The 23,473-nt window shown below is 38.3% G+C and overlaps 2 protein-coding genes and 1 long non-coding RNA gene across 5 annotated transcripts in view; 1 reads left to right on the top strand and 2 right to left on the bottom strand.

Annotated features, from left to right (window-relative positions):
- Positions 1-210: 210 nt before the first annotated feature.
- parvaa (parvin, alpha a) lies at positions 211-19,785 on the bottom strand. Its single transcript, XM_015009029.2, has 13 exons — positions 19,476-19,785; positions 13,257-13,346; positions 12,083-12,153; positions 11,446-11,548; positions 10,748-10,888; positions 8,774-8,889; positions 8,494-8,552; positions 6,759-6,778; positions 6,598-6,659; positions 5,840-5,908; positions 5,365-5,466; positions 2,111-2,183; positions 211-1,250 (listed from the first exon to the last, which is right to left on the bottom strand). The coding sequence occupies exons 1-13, from the start codon at positions 19,609-19,611 to the stop codon at positions 1,174-1,176; spliced, it is 1,119 nt and encodes a 372-aa protein (XP_014864515.1). The 5' UTR covers positions 19,612-19,785; the 3' UTR covers positions 211-1,173.
- On the top strand, positions 18,548-23,184 carry LOC148158702 (uncharacterized). 2 transcript variants are annotated; one of them, XR_015763067.1, is made up of 3 exons: positions 18,548-19,320; positions 22,759-22,839; positions 22,938-23,184. It is a non-coding gene; the product is annotated as an uncharacterized LOC148158702 (long non-coding RNA). The 2 variants fall into 2 exon arrangements; XR_015763068.1 differs by lacking the exon at positions 18,548-19,320 and adding an exon at positions 22,542-22,638.
- The window catches only part of mical2b (microtubule associated monooxygenase, calponin and LIM domain containing 2b), a 44,441-nt gene continuing 41,572 nt past the window's right edge, over positions 20,605-23,473 (bottom strand). For both annotated transcript variants that reach the window (XM_088006400.1, XM_088006399.1), the window contains 4 exons: positions 22,713-22,803; positions 22,164-22,272; positions 21,996-22,069; positions 20,605-21,910 (listed from right to left, as the gene is read on the bottom strand). In XM_088006400.1, coding sequence (XP_087862526.1) covers positions 21,690-21,910; positions 21,996-22,069; positions 22,164-22,272; positions 22,713-22,803 — 495 coding nt within the window. In that variant the 3' untranslated portion in view covers positions 20,605-21,689. The remainder of the gene's footprint in view (positions 21,911-21,995; positions 22,070-22,163; positions 22,273-22,712; positions 22,804-23,473) is intronic.

Genomic DNA, 23,473 nt, shown 5'->3' on the forward strand with positions numbered 1-23,473 from the left:
GGGTCAGCTCCAATTCAGAAAGCTTTTACACTGCTTCTCTAACAGTCTGTCTCAATTTAGTGAAAAGAAAATTGTTGTGGAGGTTCACTTGTCGTTCTGTGCTCAGAAAATTTGAAGCATTTTGACCCCAATTTTTTTTTTTTTTTGCTTTGTTTTCGTTGGAGACGCATTCCTCTATTTCTGTTGAGGGCAGAAAAAAATTTAAGCACGTTCAGACACTGAAATGTTTATTGAATGTAGAACATTAGAGCATAAACAGAAACATTACAGAGAGTGTGTTCAAACCATGACATACGGTTGTCTTTAGCTGCTTTAGCAGAAAGCTGTCTTTAACATCTGATGCGTATATATATATATATATATATATATATATATATATATATATATATATATATATACTTATATATATATAATTACATATATAATGTATAAAAGTTTTGTAGATGCTTATGCACCTCAGTTAAAAAAGAAAACAAATTTTATGGGAGTAAAATACAAAAAGGTAAGTAGCTGCTTAGTAAGATCTTTATATTTAATATTTAATCATGCAAGTACAGCAAAGCTTTGGTCAAAAATCTCTAGGGTTCTGCTTTGTCTGCAAAGGAAATCTGGAGCATTAAGACAGCTGGAGCACATTCCTCCCAGCATCAAGCTGATAGTATTCACAGGTTTAAACAAAGGCACTTATGAGGACATAAACAAACCTGGAGGACATTTTCTTACAGCTGGAAAAGGGGTGACAAAATGCACAATAAATATGCATAAACGTTCTTGTCTTTCTTTTGCTTTTATAGATAAAATATAAAGATAATCGGAAACGTGGTCATGATATTTGTTTGGGGGTAACACACCAATGGACTTACCTAAGCTTTGATAATATGTCTGAATGTTTTCCAGCTCTAAATCTGCAAAACTTTCCTGCAATTTTCCACAAAAAGTTTTATTTTATTTTTATTTTATTGTATTATTTATTTATTTATTTTTTTAAAAAGCTGCATGTCTCTGCAGGAGTTGAAGTAGACACAGATTTATGTGATTTCTTATCTAGCAGACTGAATGTGATTCATGCATTTGTTAAAAAATGACACATTAAAAACACACAGAGGATACAAAACACTGATAAGAACGTCGTGGTGGTTGCTGTAACGTGTTCCCACTTGTGAAGTGTGACGCTCACTCCACGTTTCTGTACCTGGAGAAAAGGTTATACAGGACACGCAGAGTTGATTTAAGGTCGCAGTTCACAATGTCTGAGGAAAACGACAAGAGAATTCAAGATTAGGCAAATATGAGCATTTTTTGTTATCTGAAAACCAACCAGGCAAATATTTCCTTTTGCATAAAGAAAAAAAAGAAAAACTTAATGCGAAGCCTGGATGGTTATAACAAATATCATTAACAGAGAAATAATCAAATTAATGCCAGAAACCTATTGAATCATTCATATTCCATCCAGTCCATGTTTTTTGTAATGTGAAAAAATGAATAGAATTTTAAAATATTTCAAAACGTTTTCCATTTTTAATGTGGCAAATGCATAGCTTGCACAAGACAACTGAAAAGCAAGGAACTGTTAGTGAAGAAAAATTAAATAACTAAATGGAAAAATCAGCAAAAACACGGTTTCAGAAGCATGCACAACCTTAAAGCAATACTTTTGATTTCATTTTAAAATGTTTTAAAACATAAGGGTCTGACCACATCTTGACCTGATTTCTGTTTCTGCCCACTTCCCTTTCCATGAGTTCACATTGCAAGAACATCTCTTGTCCACAGAACTCTTCAAGTAGCTGAACAGATTTCCATTCTAATTTAGTTCTGAACTTTGGCTCGGCTGTTCCAAAAATTTTATTTCTTTCTTTTCTAGATTTCCAGAAAAAAAAAAAAAAAATTGCCAGAATGGATGCATGAAAAAGGGAATACATCACTTAAAGAAAGTCTTTTAACATCAAATGTTTTGACCCAATTTAGGCATAAAATATTACTTACAGTTAAGACAAGTACTGTTTCAGTCATTGTTTCCTTTTCAGGACATGGTACAGTTAAAAAAAAAAAAAAAAAAAAAAAAAGCAAATGTGGAAAGCATAAAAGTGACAAACAGGCATCTCACCCTCAGGTCGGGGCTTTGGTCGCTCCAGGCCACCGTCCTGCATCAGCTCAAAGGAGAACGACACGTTGTGAACCTGTGGGGAGAAAGATAATGCCGTCACACTTTCTAGCAAGGGAACACACACACCTCAGGTGGGTTTATTCATGCACAGCTGTTGCTCTGCAAGTACTTTAGCCTTTAAGAGCAGCACGAAAAAAAGCCAGCAGCTTAAATTATTAATGTTCACATGTCCCCATCACCAGCATCAAAAAAGGTCCAAGGTCCAGACACTGATTCCATCTACATAGATCGCTAGGGGAGTCAGTAGCCAGTTATGATGTCACTGGTGAAGAAGCCTATATAATAATCCCTCAACATGAATACTTTCAACACCTTATTTTAGTGGATTTAGCTTAGGGGTCATAATTATTTACTTATTTAAAATAAAAGCATTCAAAATATCATCCTAAAAAAAATACAAAATGTGTCAATCTGCATCAGTTAGATTTGCTGAATTGCCAGTTTTTTGTTACCATTCTTTATTGAGGCCACTCAAAATTATTCACAGCTACTATATGCTAAATGCTGGAGCTCAGCATTTAGCCGGTCTGATACATTTTCCCTCTGAATAAATGTTTGATGATAAGTTGTATAGCTCACTGATTAATGTTGTGCTCGCATGTGTTTAGGTGCAAACTTTGTGCAGCCCACCAAATCTATTTCACTTACTTCCCACTTAGTCATATTTGTGTAGAAAAAGTTATGAAATCTAATGAATTAGATTTAACTGAACTCAAAAATATTAAGCACAGTTTAAAATGCAGTAGTTTGTAAGTAATTGCCTTAATTTCAATACTTATTTACAGGGAGAAATAGAAATTGATTCCTTTGCCTTTAGAGTTGTACTTGCAGCTAAACAGCTGGACCACTCACACTTATTTGCACGTATGTATAAATATATAGATTTCATTTATTGCTGTCAGCGGCTACATCTAATTTACATTTTAAAAGGGAAAATCTTTGTTTACATCGCATTTTTAGAGAAATGCAAAGTTTAACTGTAAAAAAAATATAAAACTTCTGCAGGAAAACTTGTAATTTAGATTAAATGATCAATAGAAAACTTTGTCGTATTTAGCTTCGTTTAATAGTTATTAATCTGCACATAACTAGAGGAAGGTAGGAAGGAAGCAAGGTCACAACAGAGGAAGGAAAGGAGTAAGAAACTGAGGGCACAAAGAAGAAAAGAAGGAAGTACCCAAGGAGGAAAAAGGTCATAACATAAAGCAGAAAACTGAGATAAGAAGACATGACAGAAGTGAATTAGGAAACAAAGATGGAGGGAGAGAACCAGGCCAATAAAGAAACAAGGAGGGAAAGACGTACAAACAGGAGAGAGGGAAGACAAAGGAGAACAGCAAAAAGAGGACAAGAGGAAAGAACATTTACAAAATAGATAAGGAAAACAAATGTGGAAAAACAAATATTTTCAACTTTATTTTTGTCTTTTTCCATTTGCTTCTGGACATGAAAAAACGTTGAAATTAAATTAGCTCCTTTTCCAGATTGACTGGGAAACCCTGTGTGACGTGCAGACAAATTATGTCATAATTATGATGTCTGAAGCATGAGAATGATACTTTCTTTAGTCTGTCATTTTCTAAGGTTTGCTGACAGACCTACAGTGTCGGATGAGCAGAGATCCAGTTGTGTTCAGGAAACCAAGACAAGGACTGCTACAGCAATCTCTAGAGAGTGAAAAAAAACTGTAGGGGAAGAGGAAGACTAATCAGGGAGAAGAGGCTAACAGTTGAAAGATGTTTTCTATTCCCTGCCCATCGTTTGTGTGTGTGTGAGTGTGTGTGTGTGCTCTTAGTATGTGTGTGTGTATATATCCTTCCTGCTGTGAAGTACTAAAAGCTTTGCCCAACAAAGGCTTATTGTGTGAAAAGCGTGACCTAAGCCCATCTAATACAAAAAAGCAGAAAGGAAGAGCCTGAAGAAGAGATCCACTGAGCAGGAGCAGGAGTGATTTCTTGATGCCTTGTGCTACTTTTCAGCCCACCCCTGGTGTATCGTTGATAGGCCTCGAACACACACACACACACGGAAACAGAGCCGAGCCCCTGAGCCACTCCACTGTTTCCCTGTGCAATAGGAGATTACAGATGCTGTGGGGCCGTTGCCTGTTCTTCTGGGCCAGGAAAGGCTGTGTGCATTGTAGCACCGATGCCCATTCTGCTCCGCAGCTTGGCAGGGGCTGCTGGCTAAAACCCAAACAAAAGGCTACTGTGGTGTCCGCAGATTGCCTGTTCAGAATACCATAGTACTACGAAGGCCAGCGGCTGAGCCGAATGGGCTCCGGGGAGAACGAGCGACATTTATCAAGCTATTGAGAGGAGAGTCTTGGCTCCGAGCACAGAAGGCTCCTCCGAAATGGAGTATTGATTTAAGAGTGTTGCTTAAACTGTGGGTCAGGATGAAGATGAGCTCAGAAAGAAAAAAAAACAAACAAACAAACTAGGAGTAACAATGCAGCAGAGTGGACAACAACACTTCACGAAATACAGATGGAGGAAGAAAGTGGTGTTAAGTGTTTTTGGGGGATTTCAAGTTTGTGTCTGGCAGGAGAGATTGGTTGAGAATAGACAGGTTAGCACTCTGCAGTGTAGTGAAAACTGACACTGCATCAGAGTTTAAAGAAACAGGATTTAATCATGTATGTAACTCTACATGTCAAACATATTTTCAGTCATTTAAATCAGATTATGATGGTAAACCAAAAAAAAAAAAAAAAGGAATGCAACAGATATACAGTTCAGCCAAAAAAAAAAAAATTGTAATTCCCTTGGCAGACTTCAGTCTAAAGTACTATAATCGTTTTTTTTTATTGTATTTGACAGTCGACAGCAAAGTGGGTTGTGAAAGAGGGGAAGACATACGGCAAAGTTCAACAGGCCAGGACTCTAACCTGTGACGGCCACATAGAGTACCGAGGCATTTTTACATCCTAACTTCTTAACCTGTTTTCTGGTTATTATCCTCTTATAACTTCTGTTTCCTCTAACTTCATTAAATGATACAACAAACAGCTGAGGTGAGATTCATTTTCCACACTTCCCTACCGAAGACGTGGTCTCCGTTTCAAACGGTTCTCATTCCAAATTGGACGACTCTTTAATTAATAAGATACTTAAAAAAGAAAGAAATCCATTAGATGCCTTCTACTTGCTCATTGGAGGTAATGAAGTAGAAAGACAATCAAGACTTTGCACCTTTTGGTCAAAATTCTCAGGTGTGAGGAAGAAGTTGTAGAGTGGTACGAAGTATCCTTCCAACAGACCCATCAGCAACACCAGATAAACCCCGTCTGCAAACTAAACAAAAACAGATGCACAAAATACATGAAGACAAATTTGATGCAACTGGAAAAAATATATTGTTTAAAGAAGCTGGTCAACAGTTTTGCCATCACAGTAATCAATTGGACAGGTTGAGTTTCATTGGAACAAAGGTTGTAAGAAACTAAAAAAAGCTTTTCATTTCCTGTATGGCATGAGAAAAAGAAAATCCTAATTTGTGTAGTAAAAACTTCCACATAGGTTCCATGTTGATGAGATAAAGAACCCTTTAAATAAAGATGGATGCAAAGCAGCTGGACTGAGCCCAGGTCAACAAGGACAAGGCAACTCCTGAATCTTAAATGACATTTTAGCTGTGAGGTTAAAACAGGTAGAATATGAGACTCACCTGTGTGTCCAGTTCAGACACTTCTAGATTGAGCTTGTTTAGGTGTTTGTTCACAAAAGTGATCAAAGTCTGGAACACAACAAAGAAACGATCATGAATAGAAAACCATCCTATTAAATTGGTTTTTGAAACTATAGAAAATGCATCATCTGGAGACAACAATCCCATGGCCAGTTTCTCTGACTGGCCGGCCTGCAGCTCATATTTCAGTGATAGATCACATGTAAACAACCGCAGACTGTTAAGTAGCTTAAATCTTATAAACAGCAAGAACGAAGAAATTTCTGTCAATGCCGTCCTCGGTTCCCAAACGAAGAAAATGAAAGTAAAATGATCGATAATGTAACAAAAAGTTAATCATGTCTCCTGTCAAACACTTTTGAGAGTTTTGATGGAAGTTAATCTTTAAAAGGTATTATATAGCCTACTCATTTCTCATGTCAATGTTAATACTTCCCTAAAATGACATCCTTAAAGTTATCAGCCATGTCAAATAGACATTAACTTTTTTACAGTGACCAGGATGGATAGATGCTCCAACCTTAAGACAACAGAAAAGTCTAGCAATACCGACGTTTTCAATATTCTAATTTACTATCCCACCTTTATTGAGATACTGAAAATATTAAAAGTTCCATAACGCTCAGGATTGTATGTGAGCACTGGGTTTCTTTGTTTCATTATAAAATGTCACACTTCTGCATGACTGTGTCAGAGATGACAGATAAATCTGCGATGCTGCTGTGAAGCCTCGCTACCTTTTTGACAACATTCAGCTTATCTGGAGCGTGGTCGAACAGGGTGTCAAAAGCATCGCGCTCTGAGGAGGACAAAGAAAATGTATTAATAAATACAAAATAACAAAAGGATGCAAGAAAGGGAAAATGTTAAAATATGTATATTTATATTAAATTCCTACCATGTCTGCCAGAAAAAGCCCTGGAAAAAAAAAAAAAAAAAAGAATCAGAAAGCAGAAGCTGTTTTTTTCATATTGAGAATTTCACACTTGAATGTTCATAATAAACAGGAATGTTTAAGATGCTTCAGGTTCAATCACCGAGGAATGCAACGAATGGAGGGATTATGTTAAACAAATGAGAATACAGTAATAATAAAGCCAGCTCGAAATAATATGATTAACAATGGACACAGATTGTTACCCTAGGTGTTTAAATAACTGGGGATTGTTACAACAGCCACATGTTACAGTACAATGCAATCACCTCAAATACTGCAGGGTATTAAAACAATAAATGAAGACATGTCTGTGCAGAACATCCTGCTTTTCTGTGGGAATGAAGGGCCTCTTGTCTGTTATTATACCGTCCGCACTTTGGAGGAGGCTTTTGTTGGAAAGGCTCAGGTGGTTCTGGAGGGTAGGGATCACTGCAGCATGAGTGTCCCCGAAGGCAAAGATATCGCAGCGGGCAGGCCAGCGAGAAATGGCAGCCGCACAGACAAACAAACACACAGAAATCACACGCACACATGTTCACGGTGTAATCTCTGATGGCAAACGCGGGCAGGTCCGGGCAACGGTCCTGGTGGTGTGGTAATAACCCATTTCCACTGTGACCACCATTGTGTGTGTGTTGTGTGTGTGTGTGTGTGTGTGTGCGTGTGCGTGCGTGTGTATGTTATTAGCAGTCTATCCATCCACCACAACCAAATGTGAGTGTGTGCGAGTGTTGGCCTGCTGTTATCTCCCTCGTCGGTGCTGTCAGGCTGCAGGACTCCCTCACAGGGGAGACAAAAAGTCCGAGAGAGGCTCTGCTTGGTTAAAATTGTCTAATTCTTCAGCTGAGGGTGCCATCACAGTGCTTGTTTAGATACAATGGTCGTCATTTCACCTGTGCACAACATTTGTTCCACTGGCTCAGGGAAAGAGGGGGGGTGCAAGCTTCAAATTCTCAGGAAATTAAATCTATATTTGAACGAGAGAAGAGAATTTTTTAGGTAGCATATTTTAGGTTATTAAGTCCTAAACATAGGTGTTATTTATTTTAAAGCAAGCTAAAACTTCTATAAAACTGATCTGCGTAGTTCCCATGTTCCAGTGTTTTCTTTTCATCAATGTGCACAAATGGAAAAAACATTTACATATGTCATAAATGCAACATATACTATAGCGATATATTTCTATGGTACTATTAAGGTTGTGTTTTTTTCTATTTTGTGTATTAAATCTTTTTTTAATCTCTAGCTGCACCCATCAGAGATTCTTCTGCTGATTTCCCAGGCACACATTAAACTACAAAAACATTCAATTCTGTTTTCAATATTAACAAACAACAAATTCTTAACAGGTACCTTTTTTTCAGACCTGGACGTTTCAGTGTCGGGACAAAACTTAGGCGACACCGCGCCCAAAAAAAATCAGACATTTTGTGTCCGTTAAACCGTTTTATCTCTGGTTGGTTGTTTTGTGTCGACACAACAGTGGTTGGCAGTTCAGAGTTACGTGACCTAATGCCACCCACACATTTGTCTGAAAAGGTACAAAGGCTGAGCTATTTGCGCTTCAAGAGTACAATGTGTTTTGCAAAAAGTTATTATCGGGAGGTTTCTTTGTAGCACCAACTCTAATATCTTTCAGCGGTGCAGAAGTGTGCGGTGAGGTGTAAGAATGGCCAACACAAAGACATGTACTCACTCTGTGTTACCAGTGATTTCTTCTTGGATCTGCCGGGACTGAAGGATGCCCTCTCTCTTCTGAAAGACACAAAGGGACTCATTGTATACATGTTATGTAAGCTGTGCTGCCAAATATGAGAGGAAAAAGTAAAAAGAAGAAGAAAAAAACAAGGTGTTGAAAATTAAGACTAAGTTAAAAAAAAATAATCAAAGAGTATTAACATAAAAAGGCACCAGCTTCAGTAAACATGGTAAAATAGTGCACAATTTAGCAAACACACACAAAAAAAGACACCAACCTGAACCACCACTACTTGAATAGAAACATGGTCTGGCAATCTGATTGGTGCTCTGAAGTGTTGTGACAGCGCCACCAGCAGGTGTAGGATGGCGACTATGCTCTTAGCATGGACCGCTGATATGGGAAGAAGAACCACAGGATTTAAACTTTACCTTTAATAATATAAAGTTAACTAATTTTTAAAGTGCAATCAGTAATACTTTTATAACAAATTTATATCAGTAATGATTTCTTGGTTAATGTCAAGTTGTCATAACAAAGACATTTTGAATAATGTCAACTTTGTATTAAAAGTGTCATAATTTACCGAATGACGCTTTATGACAACAGTCATAAATATTCATGAAGGCTCATTCATGTTCACTACAGGTGTTTATGACAGTGTCATGTCAGTCTTATTCACGCCCCTTCAAATAAAGTGTTACCTTTTTTTCCACATTGGGTCAGGTGAGTTTCCACTTATTAAATGAAATCAACCTTTGAAAAATGCACTTGGCTGACCTTTCCTCTGGTTATCTGTGTCTGCTATTTATTTTTTGGGAGATCTGACGCATAAACCCCCCTCCACCCCCCCACAAAAACAGTAGAAATCCATACGGGATCAAACTCTTTTTCATGGCGTTCTGTGTATAAAATTTAAAAACTGAGTGCACGATTTGCTCCATCACAAACAAACTGTTTAGTTTCATCTCGTGAGGCACAAACAAGCAAGCAAATAGGGTTTATAATCCAGAAAACAATCAAAGAATCAATTAAGAGTCTGAAGCTTCCGATCGAAGTCAGTGGCATTACTGCGTCACAAAGTGAGCGTTAAAAGGGCGTTCTTTACATCGTCCCCGCATGTAAGGGGTCTGAGCAGGCTAATTCAGGAATGAGGGTGTTTCTACAACATCAAATGAGAGATCAGAGGAAAACAAACAAAACAACATTGATTAGGAGAAAGCTCTTCAAATAAAAGGACAGCGAAATCAATTACATTCCATGTTATTGACTGTGCTCCTTTGCATTTCTGAGGACGTCTCACAACAATAGCTTTAAGGACACAGCCTCCAGCAGAAACACAAGTAAGAATGTCAAAGTATTTTTTTTTTATTATGAAAGAAATGCATTTAATACTGTCCTTCTGTGGTGCACTGCTCTCACTTTATCGATTTTTTTCCCTTTTCTTTGTGTTTGCAAGTTTCTTCCTGAAACAGAAAATCGGTTAATCAGTTTTCTTTTTCCCTTTACATTTTCTTTTTTGTGGAGTTAAAAGGCTGTTCTGACCATTGTGGAGTTCATGTGGTAGTATAGGAGCTTAAATCTAAGTCTTTGTACAGATTTTCCATTTGAAAATGAAATAATTTCCATACATTTTCTAGATTTTACCCAAAGATCTTTCAGATATTTGAATTTAAAGCCTTGCATAGTTTTATGTTTTTTGTTTTGTTTTTTTTTTACTAATTATAAAACAACGCGGAAGCTTGCCTACAATTCAGCAGTGTGTTAAAATGTTATTTTCCTGTTTTTCTGTTTCCTGGAAATGCTCAGATCTTTATTATACTCTAATAGATTTGGACAAGGTCATCTTTTTAAAGGTAAATTCATTACAACACCTTCCAAAAATCGAAACCAAAGCTCAATGCAGAACCTTGGGGACGGCTTAAAATACAGAAATAAAAGGATTTACAGGGCAAATAAAAACTGAAAACTCTTTTTGTGGATTTTTAGATAAGTGTGCATTATTTTGAAACTAAAAAAACCCCCCAAAAAAACCTAATTCTAGTGGTGATGTTGCAAGCCAAATATAAATTAAATCCAAATAAGATCAAAATAATTCTGATCTTTATATTTTTTGTGGCGTAATACTTCACACCAGGCAGTCCAAATAAAAACACACTGCTCAGAAATACGTAGAAATTGAGAGAAGACACTGAACAGGCTGAGTGTTAGGTCATGAAAGCACAAATAAAATGTCATGTTTCTTTCTTACAGTCGACATTCCAGCGGATGTTTCTGGTGGACAGCTTGAGCGATTCGTTGATGCGCTCCAAAACGGTCTGCAGCTTCTGCTTCTGGGCGATCTCAGACTGAGTCACCTCTGCGACGTTCAGTTTCTCGCCTTCCAACTTTTCTGTAACACAAATGAATGAGATAACACTCCGCAGGAGAGCTTAAAATGGGCTTAAATGAGTATTCGGTTAGCTTGATTTAGTCTTTTTAATGTCAATGATGTCGGGAGCACTTGAGAAACAAATTGACTCAATATCTTCATTTTTGGTTGTAGAAAGAAATCCACTCTAACACAATACTCCACAGCTTGCAAGAATTTTGTTTTAGTCCTGAAGGAGTCAGATGGCTGCAATCACTGCAATTTAATTTTACAAACAGCCACACTTCCTTCAACCAATTTTGGAGCTTGTCGATGGCAAAACTGAGGAATCTTGCGATTATTTTACAAAGTCCTTCACCAAACTCAACCTCCATTGCCTGCATTTCTTATGCTTTGGGATTGTTGTAGGGTTATTGTTCATCACCGAACAACTCCACAGATTTGTATTAATTTGATTAATCAGAATCTTTAGAGACAGAGAACAAATAAAAAAACAAACTTTAATATAACATGAAAAAATGTGTGATTTGGTATACTAAAGTAGTCCAGCCAGATTCTGTGAGGGTTCAAGCTCTCACCAAATAACTTCTGCAGAACCTGCCCATCATATAGATCTTCAGTCAGGTCCTTCACAATGATCCTCTCGCCCACCAGGACGTCGTTTATCCAGTCGATCAACACCTACATCACAGAGAAACGGGGAAATGTTTGAGCAAATGTCTAAGTGAAAGGTAAATATTTGAAATATATAATTTATGCAAGATATTTTGAAATAACGGGGTTAGTAGTTAGAAAAGCAAGCACAAAGAGAAGTGAAGCTTCCACAAAAGAAAACAGGTTTAGTGATGGTTTAGTTTTTTATGGTTTAGTTTTAATTTCTAAACCATAAAGAAAACACATTTGAGCATATCTGAAAATGACAGAATAGCGTGACATCTGTCTGCATTTGTTTTATTTCCCTGTGCATTAATGCCCAGACACCTGTGCTTGTTTCTTTATCTGTAAAATACATGTAATGCTGTTAAAAAATAAATAAAAATTTCCACAATTGTATCAGAAGAAAAAACAAAAGGTAAAGATGAAATGATCAAAGATAACAAAAAGCGATTGAATATTAATTAAAAATTGAAACATGTTTGGAGTTCCTCTGGGGAAAAAAAAAACTAAAACAAGTACTTTCACAAACAGCTTAATACAGAGCTTAAAAACTCAGACCTTTATGAGCTCCTGCAGTTTGCGATCGTTCTTGGAGTTGGGGTCCACCATGGTGCGCACTTCGTTCTCCTCTGATAAATAAATAAATGTCACAAGCGAAAAAAAGCTCATGAGTTGTTTATTTTCTATCAAGAGTTTCTCACTTTCTTATCAAGCCATTTTATTTGTCAAATCACAGAGCTCCAAGCATTTTATATTTGGAGATGCACCAATCAAACTTTCGAGGTCGATTTCTGATCTTTTGGTTCTTTGACTGTCCAATAACAAATTTTAATAGATTTCTATTTTCCTTTAAGTTCTAAAACAAGTCAAACAATGAGAATATTTGTTCAAGTATTTCTGCTGATAACCTTGGTCACTAACATTAGAGGCATCATGCACAGCTAAAACTTTAAAAGAATGACAAAATACTTACAGAGTTCACATTGGAGACTTAAGCAGCTCATATCAGAATTTAGAACAAGTGTGGACAGCTAATTAACTATAAACAATGCTTCTTTGTGTATTCCCTAGAATAACTCTGAGATAACCGCAAGATTGTCAACATTTCTAAATCTAGCACCATCCGTGAGAGAAAGAGGTTAAAATATTAAAAAGACAATAAAAACAAACTTCTCTGACTTATTGAAAGCGCTTTCACTTTCCTGCGGCATGAAGGAACAGCAGAAATGTCTCCACAGGCTGTAGAAAATACAGCCGCTTTTCAAACTGCTGCGTACGTCTCTTTCTGTTTCTGCAAATGGCTAACTTTGAGTGTTTTCCACTCAGTACCGTCTACCCTTGAAGCTCTAGGGATACTTTTACGCACTGCTGAGAATATCTTGAGCACCACGGGAATGTTGTGTAGTCTGTTGCAAAAATGAGCATTTTCAGGACAAGCTGAAACAAATAAAATACCCTCCCAACAGTGCATGGATGTGCTTAACTGGAGTCATACCATTTGTGAACTCCGAGACAGCAGGCATGCAAAAAATATCAAAATTTGGACATTTTGAAAGCCGGTCAACCGGAACCCTATTCAACTTATTTTAACCTATTAAAAAAACAGCACAGTAACATAAGTAATAAATAATCTACATGCTTAATCTGAATCTGCATCTTCATCTTATATGTGAACCCAAATTATCATCTGTCCACAGGTGTGGATGTGTGTGTGGGTGTGACAGTGGGTTACCCAGCATGGTGTCCTCAGGGTCCAGCTCATAGTGTGAAGGACTGAGAGGAAGATTGATGGCGTTTATCCCCTCCTCCTGAAGTTCGGATACTGTGAAAAAGAGGATATAAAATAAATCAGATTAATGAACCTTGAGCATAAAGTGGTTAATAAGCATGCTATTAAGAGGCTCAACTCACTTTTGTAAAGCTTTCCCTGTATGTGGTTAAATAATTTGGTAAGGTTTGTTTCCTGCTTGTTCGTAGCATTTCACAAGACATTACGTATTTAATTAGACAGTTTAAGAAGAGAAATTAATGAGCGATTTTCTAAGCTGAATCATGTAAAATCAGATGGTTAATGTCTCTTTTGATACTCTTTATTTTGAAAACAAAATGCATTTCAATGTGTTTGTGCCTTATTTGAAGGTTTCGTATTGTCCCAGTGCAACTGCAGTCGCAACGTGGTGAACAAAGCAGGCCCTCCAAATAACAGTGAGGGGACGAACAGAAAATGAAACGTTAAAGTTGATAAACAATGACGACCGATGCATTTATGGGTCATAATCTGATTACATAATGGAATAGCAAAGCGGTTCTGAAAGAATCAATCACATTTCCTAGAGTCATCCCTTCCCCTCTCTCCATTCTCCTTGGCATTAATTCAAGATTGAGCAAATCCCACCGGTTTTCTGAACATTAATGGTATATGTAGGGTTTCATGTTATTCCCAGATCCCAGTGCTGACTTCACAAAACATAGACTAAGAAGCCTCAAGCATTTATTCTCAACTCCATGTCGCCTGCTTTAGTTTCCACTGGGTTTTTGGTACTTACAGAAACAATCGATGCTCAAATCTCCTTTAAGTACCACCAGATATACTTTTTGTCACAGTTTGAGACTAATGAGGATAGGGAGTAAAATATGTTTCCAATCCTTGTTTTGAAAATTACATGTACATCTATGCTTTTCTATACTTTATAGGAATCATAAAATAATCCAGGAGAACTCTTCAAACACATCTTCATCAAAGAAAACCACTCCTTTAGGCGAAAAAAAAAAAAAAAAGAAATTAGTTTTTTTTATTATTATCTCTCAAGTGCTTCAGCAACAGTTTGGACAACTCCCTAAACGTTTCCTCGATTCCATAAACAGCCTTCAGCAGAAGCAGCGCTCCACCAATAGCCACTTGACATCAGACAAACACAGAGAGCCTGCTTCCTGCTTCTCAGCGGGCTCTACAGAAGCCCAGCACGCCTTTCTTCTCAGTGTGTCGGATACCTTAGGAGGTTTGATTGGGGGAGATCTATTTCTGCTGTGTGTGTGTGTGTGTGTGTGTGTGTGTGTGTGTGTGTGTGTGTGTGTGAGACAGAGAGAGAGAAAGAAAGAGAGGGAGAGAGAGAGAGAGCGTTATAGGAGCATGAAGTGAACATCCTGCGAATTTCTCTGCCCTCACTGGAACAACATCCTCCCAATCAACACCACCCACAAGTGGTTGCATGCACCCCGCATATCTGCATGAATACACACACACATCGCATCATACAGAGGAGCGTGTGAATATTCTTGCAGAGTGATATGTGCCTAATCTAGCACCCGACATCACCATGATGACGCTCAACCAGACTGACTACCTGGATATGTTAATATGCAACACACGATCCCATCTATTTCTTGATAACTTTCTGGTTTCTCAAAGCAAAGACAACAGCTGACTGGTCTCAGATACATTTCAGAAAATTTAGATGACGTGGATGTCATACTCTTCTGCGATGCCAAAGGCAAAAAAAATAAAAATAACACGATTTCAGTGTGTAAAAACTGAAATTTTTACACACGAAAGAATGGACGTAAGGACTGAAAAAAGGAAAGAGTCACCGTATGCCGAGTGTCAGTGATGTCACTTTTAAATTTTTAAAACGTGAGGTAGAAATACAGCAAATGCTGTTTCTATAATGTATTAATGTTATTTTAAATAATTCAGTTTCTCAGACTTTCGTTCTTGCTCAGTCACTCACTGTTTTCATACTGCAGCCTATTAGGTAAAGTGGTGATTTAAAAGCTTCTGCTGCTTCTGAAATGGGTCTTCCATTCGGCGTCAATTCATTGGATAACAATAAACTATTTAAAGGCAAGTTACTGAGGAGCAACTTGTGGCCCCTAAAAAGTAACACAGCAGCTCAACAATAATCAATTGGCTGCTTCAAAACCAGATTTCACAGATTCCTTTCAGCTGTGATTTTCTAGCTATTTACCCCCCAGGGTGTCCCGATATCTGCCATTGTTTCACAGTTAAACTTTCTCTTTTTTTTACTTCCTGTGTTCAGTCCCCCAGCAGCTAGCCAGAGAGTAGTAATGAAGAATGAACATAGAAATCAGTATGCCCTATTTTGCCCATCAAAATTTAAATCTTTGACACAGGCATATTAAATATTCTGTTAATGGACGCTCCATGGCCTCGTTGATATCGGAGGTCAGAGAAGAACAGACAGACCGGTTTTGAGATGACAGAAGGGGAGCAAGTAGCTTGAATAACCAGTTGTTATAACTAATGCACGTAGAATAATAACTTTGAATGTTCAATACATTGAACCTTGAAGAACATGAGCTACAGCAGCAGAGGACCACCTGGAGTTGCTCCTGTTGGCCGAGATCAGAAAACTAAGGCGACGTTTCATGCAGGCTCACCATAATAACACAATAACAGATTGGGGGAAAAAATGCCTGCAGCTTCTGGGAAATGGTAGTACAGAAAATATTTTCTTGACACATTTGGGCCCCTGTCAGTACCAGCCAAGTATGCTTTAATCTGGTTGCTGAGGGTCCGTACCTTTCTGACCACAATGCAGCCATGTCTGATGGTTACTTCCAGCAGGATAATGCACAATGTCAGAAAGTTGAAATCATCTTAAACTGGATTGTTTAACATTACTGAGTTCACTGTACCTAAACCCAACAGAGCACATTTTGGATAAAATGGGGAATTCCCATTATGTATGTGCACCCTGAACTCCAAATCAACCGTGTGATGCTATTACATGAATGTGAACCACAATAGATGTTTCCAAATTTTTAAGGAACATTTTAAAAATCTGAAGTATCTCCAGATGCCTCGTTGTTGACAACTTTTATTGCACAGGCCGCACTGGACGTCAGACAGAAATGATCCTCAATCCAACTTCTATTGGTCAGGTGAAAGACATATTTTTTTATAAATAGCTGTAGTTTTAAGAGCTGTATTGAATTGAAATAAAAAAAAGAAAAACTCTTCAACTCTCAGTACATGAAAAAAACAAACAAACAAACAAACAAACATGCTCACTTGGTGTTCTAGTTGCAGTATGACAACACTGTGCCAATTAGCACAATATTATTCACCAGCTGTTACATTAAGCTCGTCCACAACGATCTTTTTAAAATCAGCTCTAGTGCTGCAAAATAAATCTGTCACCTATTTTTAAAAAAAATAAAAAAAAACAACAGGCATATGCATTGTGTAAATTCAATTTCAATCCAGATTGAAAGGAATTGAAATGCACCCAGCGTGTGTTCGCGGCGCATCGCTCCTCCCTCCTTGCTCCAACATAAAACGAAAGGATCCATCAAACTGCTTGAATAAAGATTACAATAACATAAAGCTACCAGTGTCCCCTACAATAGAAAAGACTACAAAATAATGCATGCTGAGTGATGCCGTGTCCTACCTGGAGGGCAGAACGCTCCACAGCCCATGTCTCTGTTTCAAGCATCCTCTCCTGGCCACCAGGACCAGTTTTCTCCCCTGCAGCTCACTGTCCACAGACTGTGCTCTAAAATTGCCTCTGGTTTAACATCTAAACCCAGAAGTAAGTTTGACATTTGCTCAATATTCAATGAGGATTAAGAATTGTGTATTTCTTCTTCAGATTTATGAGCTGTCCTTTCGGTTTGCACCAACGTTCAATGCACAAGGCTGCACTCGTGCTCTGAAAGCCTCCTGACCTTCTCTTCTTTCATATCATCCAGTCCCAGTCGTATAGTTTCCCTCCTGTTTCTCATCCTCTACCTCCGCTCTAACATTTTCCTTTTTCTTTTTTTTTTTCCTGCTTTCATTCAGTCATTACTGCCCGCTGCAGCCGGCGGCCCCTCTCTCCGAGGCACACTCAACCACTGCCATAAACGTCGCATGGACTTAAATTTATTCAATCATCAGCACAAGAGAGACCGGCCCACATTTTCCATCAAATCATTGAAACACTTTGCAGACATCCCACATGCTGCTCTGTGCGTATATACAAGAGAGTATGTGCGTGTGTGTGCATGTGTGTGTGTGTGGAGTGAATATGAACGAGCTGGAATATAATGTGATTGCTTGAATGACCAATGGAAAAAAAAAAAAAGGCAAAATAAATACTGGGCTCAGCTGTGCAACAGAATCCTGACTGACACAAAGTAATCATCCAGCTGATGGAGACCTTTTTTCATAAAGTGATAAAACCTTCAGCCTTCAGCCTTCAGCAGTGACTGACATCTGAACCACAGGCTCTAGTTTCAAAGCAGCACTCCGCAAAAAATATAAATAGCAAAACTAAATGTCTAGAATAGGCTTTTTCAAATATTCTAGCCACATTTTCTATACTTGAAATCCAACACGTTTGGTAACTGTTGCAAATTCAGGTGAAGCAAAGGGAAACATCCACAACCACAAGAGGCTCATCTCCAAGTATATCTCACCACTGACTTACAATGATGCTGTGAAACCACCAAGTGTGCATGATGCACGACTTTAAGAGACTTAACACGTCTCACGTTATCTGCACTGAGTACAATAGTTAAGCAGAGGAAATCTCCTCAGTCTGCAATGCTTTCAACAACAGAAACTTGATGTAAAAATAATCCCCCCCCCCCAACCCAATCCTTATTATTTTTCTACCTCTTAACAGATTCAGTATTCAGCTGAGTCCTTCCTATCAACCCCGACTTGTTTCTCTCTGTCTCTGCTGGTGGTGGCAGCATAACTCCCACAGCATTATGCTGCTTCCACCGTGTTTCACAGTGGCAGCACTGCAGCATGTTTACAGTGATGTGCAAAAATTTCACCGCAGCAATATCAGTGTCTGCAATGCTAGAGTGCAAAAAGTTTTATTTTTGTGGAGTTATGAACTTGCATTCGCAGCTCATGTAATATTCAGCAAGTTGGACAACGTCTCCTGACAGCAGATATTCAGAAAATGCACAAAATGCTAAAGGTCAGAGAGTTATGGAAGCACAGAAAACTGGGAAAAGAAAGCAGCTACACACTACTTTGAGTTAGCTTGTCACATACCAATCCTAAAAAAAAGGGTGCTGTATTTTTTTCTATTTTCTGTGATGGAAATGTGTCTTCTTGCTTTAAAAAAACAAACAAACAAACAGGTCAGAGATATCCAAAAAGATTAGGGTCTCATTCAGGTAACTACATACACATCCTCATTATAAAAGGTAGTTGATAGCAATCTGATATAAGGTTAAACAAATAAAGTCTGTCTCTTAGCTACTTTTTGTCCTTCAAGATGTGAAACATGCCTTCTTTTTGGAAAGCTAAATTGTTTTCCTAAAAGGCAGAGTGTTCATAATAAATAAATAAAAAATCAAAACCCACGTGTGGTAACATGAAGTTTACCGGACATGAACAAATAAATTCAATATCGTGAGGATTTTGAACAGCACACCAAAAATATTTGTAAATATTTTATAGTATAAAAATGTTATGGGATGACTAATAAAGGCAGAGGTGATTATGTACATAAAATATGGATACTTCTGTAAATTGAGTATAAACACCCATTTTTAAAAGAATGCCAAGATGCAGATTTTGGATAACTAAACATATATTTATAAAACTACAAACGGCGTGGTGCTGCTGGCCTCAGCTTGCAGTAGTAAGGAGACGGGCCTGTGTTTACTCATGCCTCATTCCTCACATATTACAGTAATGGAGGATTTACTACCATACATGGGCACAGACATAGCCTGCGGCTATAAAGACAAGCACAAGGAGCTACGGGCTGTATTTTCAGGTGCTCATCGCAGTTGACTCCAAAATCGAGGCGAGTTAAAAGTCTTGGGTAAGCTTTGTAAACTTTGTTGCGTAGTATCCTTTAGTTTGTGAGGGTTTAAACTGCGAGACTCGCCATTTTTTTGTTGCAAAAACGTATACTTTTACAAACTGGGTTGTTAAAACAAGCCGGGTACGTTTTTTTTTTTTTAGCTAAATGTTTACCTTCTTTAGCTTTTTTCCTTCTCGCCAAAGTTCCACCAAGTTTTCCTAGAAACGAGTCATCTTTCTTTCTGGAGGAGGGAGACTTGGGCGTCGGGGACTTTGGAGAAGACGGAGACTTCTGAGGCGAAGAAGCCATCGTCGAGACAAGAGATTAATCCGACACAGTTGACAGAAATCTGTCCGAGTTGACGTGGAAATTAAAGTTGAGCAAAAAGTATGGTCATTAAAAAAAAAAAAAAAAAAAATCACCGTCTCCTCCCTAAAGCGGAAACGGAATCCCAGACTTTTACACCAGAGGTTGGCTGGAGTGGAAGGCCCCTCCTCTCCCGGGGAAGAGGGCTGGAAGCAGGGAGGGGGGAGAGAGGCTGCTCATTGCCGGAGGAGAGCGTCAACACTCCGGCTTCATAGCGGCGGTCTGAGGGGCGCTAGAGGGATATAGGAAGAAGAAATAAGGACATAACAAAAGGCCAGAAAGGGTTAAAAGGTAACTGGGATAAAAACAAAAACTACTGGAAGGCTTTGTTATAACAAATAAAAAAGAGCTAAAATGGTAGCAGCTACCTTATTTTGATTGCATCAATTATTTTACTCGTTTAAACATGCGAGTTGAAATTTTAGAAGAAATGTGAAAATACAATTACGTAGCCTGGTAAAAACCAGCGCCTTGTTCTATGCTAGGAAGGCAATGATTAGGCTTACTATCTGGATTTGTGAGTTACTCGTATAGTTGTTACACAGTTTAAACAATAAAAACTCAACTACCCACTTCTAGTAACTTCACCTTTTGACCAAAAATGCAAAAGATGCCGACACACAGGTCAGTGGTTCTCAATCTTGGTCCTGAGGACAGGCTACTGCACGTTTTAGATGTTATACTCTTGCCACATGAATATGACATGTTCAGGAAAAAACGAAGAGATTCCACACCTCAGACTTTCTAAAAGATCCTTCAAGAAGACCTAAGGTATTTAAGGCTAGACAAAACATACAGTCCGTACCTCGCCTGACACTTTTTGATGGAGAATCGCAGCAGCTCTGCTCTTTGCAAAGGGAATGGTCCAAAAGACAATCAAGAACATACCCCCACTTTACACACCCACAACAAAATTACTTGCACCAACAGACTGAGTCATTTCAACAGTATTCAAACTGTATTTTTATTGAAGAAATGTCACCCATTTGACCCACTCAAAGCAAAAGAACAAGACACACAACTTTAATTAGACATGACATATAGATTATTCTTTTAATTCACAGCGCATGAAAAATATTTCTAAAAAAAAAAAAAAGTGAAATAATGCCAGTGTCATAACTTGTTCCAGGACTAAAAGTGTAAACATATCACTCATATTCCTCTGCGTATATAGACCTGAAGCTCTTTAAGAGTGTGATAAGGCCATTGGCAAACAAGAAGGAGTATCAGTAGAACAAAACGGTAAATTTCACTGCAGATAGAGAAGGGGAAACGGCGAATAAATTTAAGACACAAGAGCGCCTACTGCAAAGTTGGCTGGTGGATTTTGATTTAGAGGATGGCAGGACAGTTTCATCCGGTAGTGCATCTCTTTCACACCCTGAGACTTTACCTCAGACGTTTAGGGAGAAGCCATACCTCTAGTGTCATTGTCAGCGTGCAAATACTATTCTGTTTTTGTTTTTTTTCACAATGTTCAAGCACAAAAGAAATGAACAGGATCATGTTTTCACAAGAAATTACAGTCGGATGCATAGCAGCACACAAAGTGTCCAAAAGTAAATTGTACACAAGGTATTTCTGAAATCAACATATCTATTTTAAACTATTTACACAGTGCAAAGTATGAAAACATCAGTGAAGTGTCAAGTCTTGTGGTCTCCAGTGAAGTTATGCATTTATAGTTGGCCTATTACAGCAAGGCCAACCTTAAGGCTGGAAGCAGCCTGAAGCAGTCATCCAGGCAGCCACTTTGTTAGGAGTTTATTCTGTATCTAGTTATAGATAAACATAAAACAACCTCATTGGTAGAGATGTTTTCAGCTGAATGTTATTCGTTATCAGTCTGATAAATTAAACACACCAACTAACAAATGAAATTAAGTTTTCTTAAGCTGAAAAAGTCCTCAGCTGTCAAAATATGTGCATCTACACCACATCCAGATTTAAACTGCAAAAATCAGGGAGATGCAGACTAGAAAAATTCACACGGTTGGCTCAACATCATCAACAACCAGTAATCATTCAAGCTTCTCCTTCCCCCAGGTGTCGCTCCCTTGAGCCCAGTGAAACTCGTAGCCCCTGGACAGCATCAGGCTTTCCAGGTCCTTGTCCTCCGCCATCTCCTTCAACCTCTGCTCCTCCAATATGGAGACTAGCATGTCCCGTTTCTCCACCGTCCTCATGATTTCAGCCAGGATCTCCATCTCCTTTTGCAGCTCTGAGGCGCTTTTATTTGTATCTAAAAGAACATCAATAAGTACAGAGGAAAAATTAAGTGCGTATTCCTTGTGCCTGACCATAAAACCGTCAGATGAAGGACTTACCTTCAACTGACATTCGGCGTCTTAGATCTTGTTGCAGCCGGCTTTGTGTGTCTTCCAGCGCGAGACTCTGGGCGCTAAGATACAAGAGTTGTGGCTCTTTAATGGCAAGCAATCTTAACTGTACGATATATTTTTTTACATGCAGGTGATCTGTGTGCCGCCACTCACAAGATCATGAGTTCCGACTCGTAGCGCGCCAATCGATTCTTTTCCAGAACGAGCTCGAACCAGGACTGATAGAGCTGGGCTTCGTCACGGTCGTCAGTCTGATGAGAATCTGTGAAGGGAGGAAATTAAGAGGAAAACACAGTACGAAAGGGGGACAACTTGGGAGTTGTGTGAGTGATTCTATGCCATCTCCACAAGGCCATTGCTGGGAGAAATACATCAGACTGACCACTCACAAAGGCAAGTCTTCACTGAAAACTCCACTGAAGCACAAAGCTCTCTACTGTGAAAACATGAATCAGTAATGAAGTCTTGGTGTCTGCTGTGAGTAAAACCATTAACTAACATTGAGGCTTTTAACCAGACAGACGTTACAAGAGAATGCTTCCTTCTAAACGGTCTGAGGACGACTGTGCAGGCGGTGCAATTACAGAGAAGAAAGGCAGAGCTTTGATTGGAATTCCTGTTTTTAAAGGTGGATGGCTTAAAGCTGCCAGGCTTTAAAGGAAGTTAGGAGGGACTGATCTGAATCTGTGCACAAGTAAGTACCTTCTCCTCTGATGATCTTCTCTATTCTCACTCCTTTTTCCTCCAGATCGCGCTGTTTCTCTTCCACCTCCTCCAGCTGCCTCTGGATTATCTGCACAAAAAGAAACGCGTGAGGGTTAGAAACAAGGTAGGTAAATAATGGAGATAGGGTTTTAGTTTTCAGAAAATAACATTTCTACCAGCACTTTTTTTTAAATAGCATTCCCTGTGTCTGTCTGTCTTCAGAATTCAAGAAAATACGAGCAAGAAAGAAAAAGAAACGGACACGACAACATAATGATTTGTTTACGAGCAAAACATAGAAGCAGGAAGAAATGAAATATGCGCACAAATTAGCAAAGAGGCGAGTTAACGGAGTCAATTCATAAGTTTAAAAAAAAACTTAATATGTAAATTTTTCTTTTAATTCTGTCAAGTAATGTCATCTACAAACCATTTTTTTTTATTACCAATACAAATAAAAAAGGTAAAAGTACATTGCCTTTCTTCTTCAAACATTGGTGCTACAAGTGTTCATATACGTGCAAATATGAGAAAATAACTGCAAGTACAACTAAAAATGAAAAGAAAAAAGGAAACATTTCACCTCACTGAAACTCAGTCATCAAAATAAACACTGTGTTAAAAAAATACTCATCCAACACAAAAAGCTCTACAGTCTGACAGATAACAGCCGTATTCACACTTGTATAAGGTCACACTTTAGATGGAGTGTTTTGAAGCAATGCCACAAATATCTCTATAGAGGAAATAAAGGAGCA

This window comes from Poecilia mexicana, unplaced genomic scaffold (genome assembly GCF_051168715.1).
Source record: "Poecilia mexicana isolate PSO_F unplaced genomic scaffold, ASM5116871v1 scaffold_6, whole genome shotgun sequence".
NCBI classification, from domain to species: Eukaryota; Metazoa; Chordata; class Actinopteri; order Cyprinodontiformes; family Poeciliidae; genus Poecilia; species Poecilia mexicana.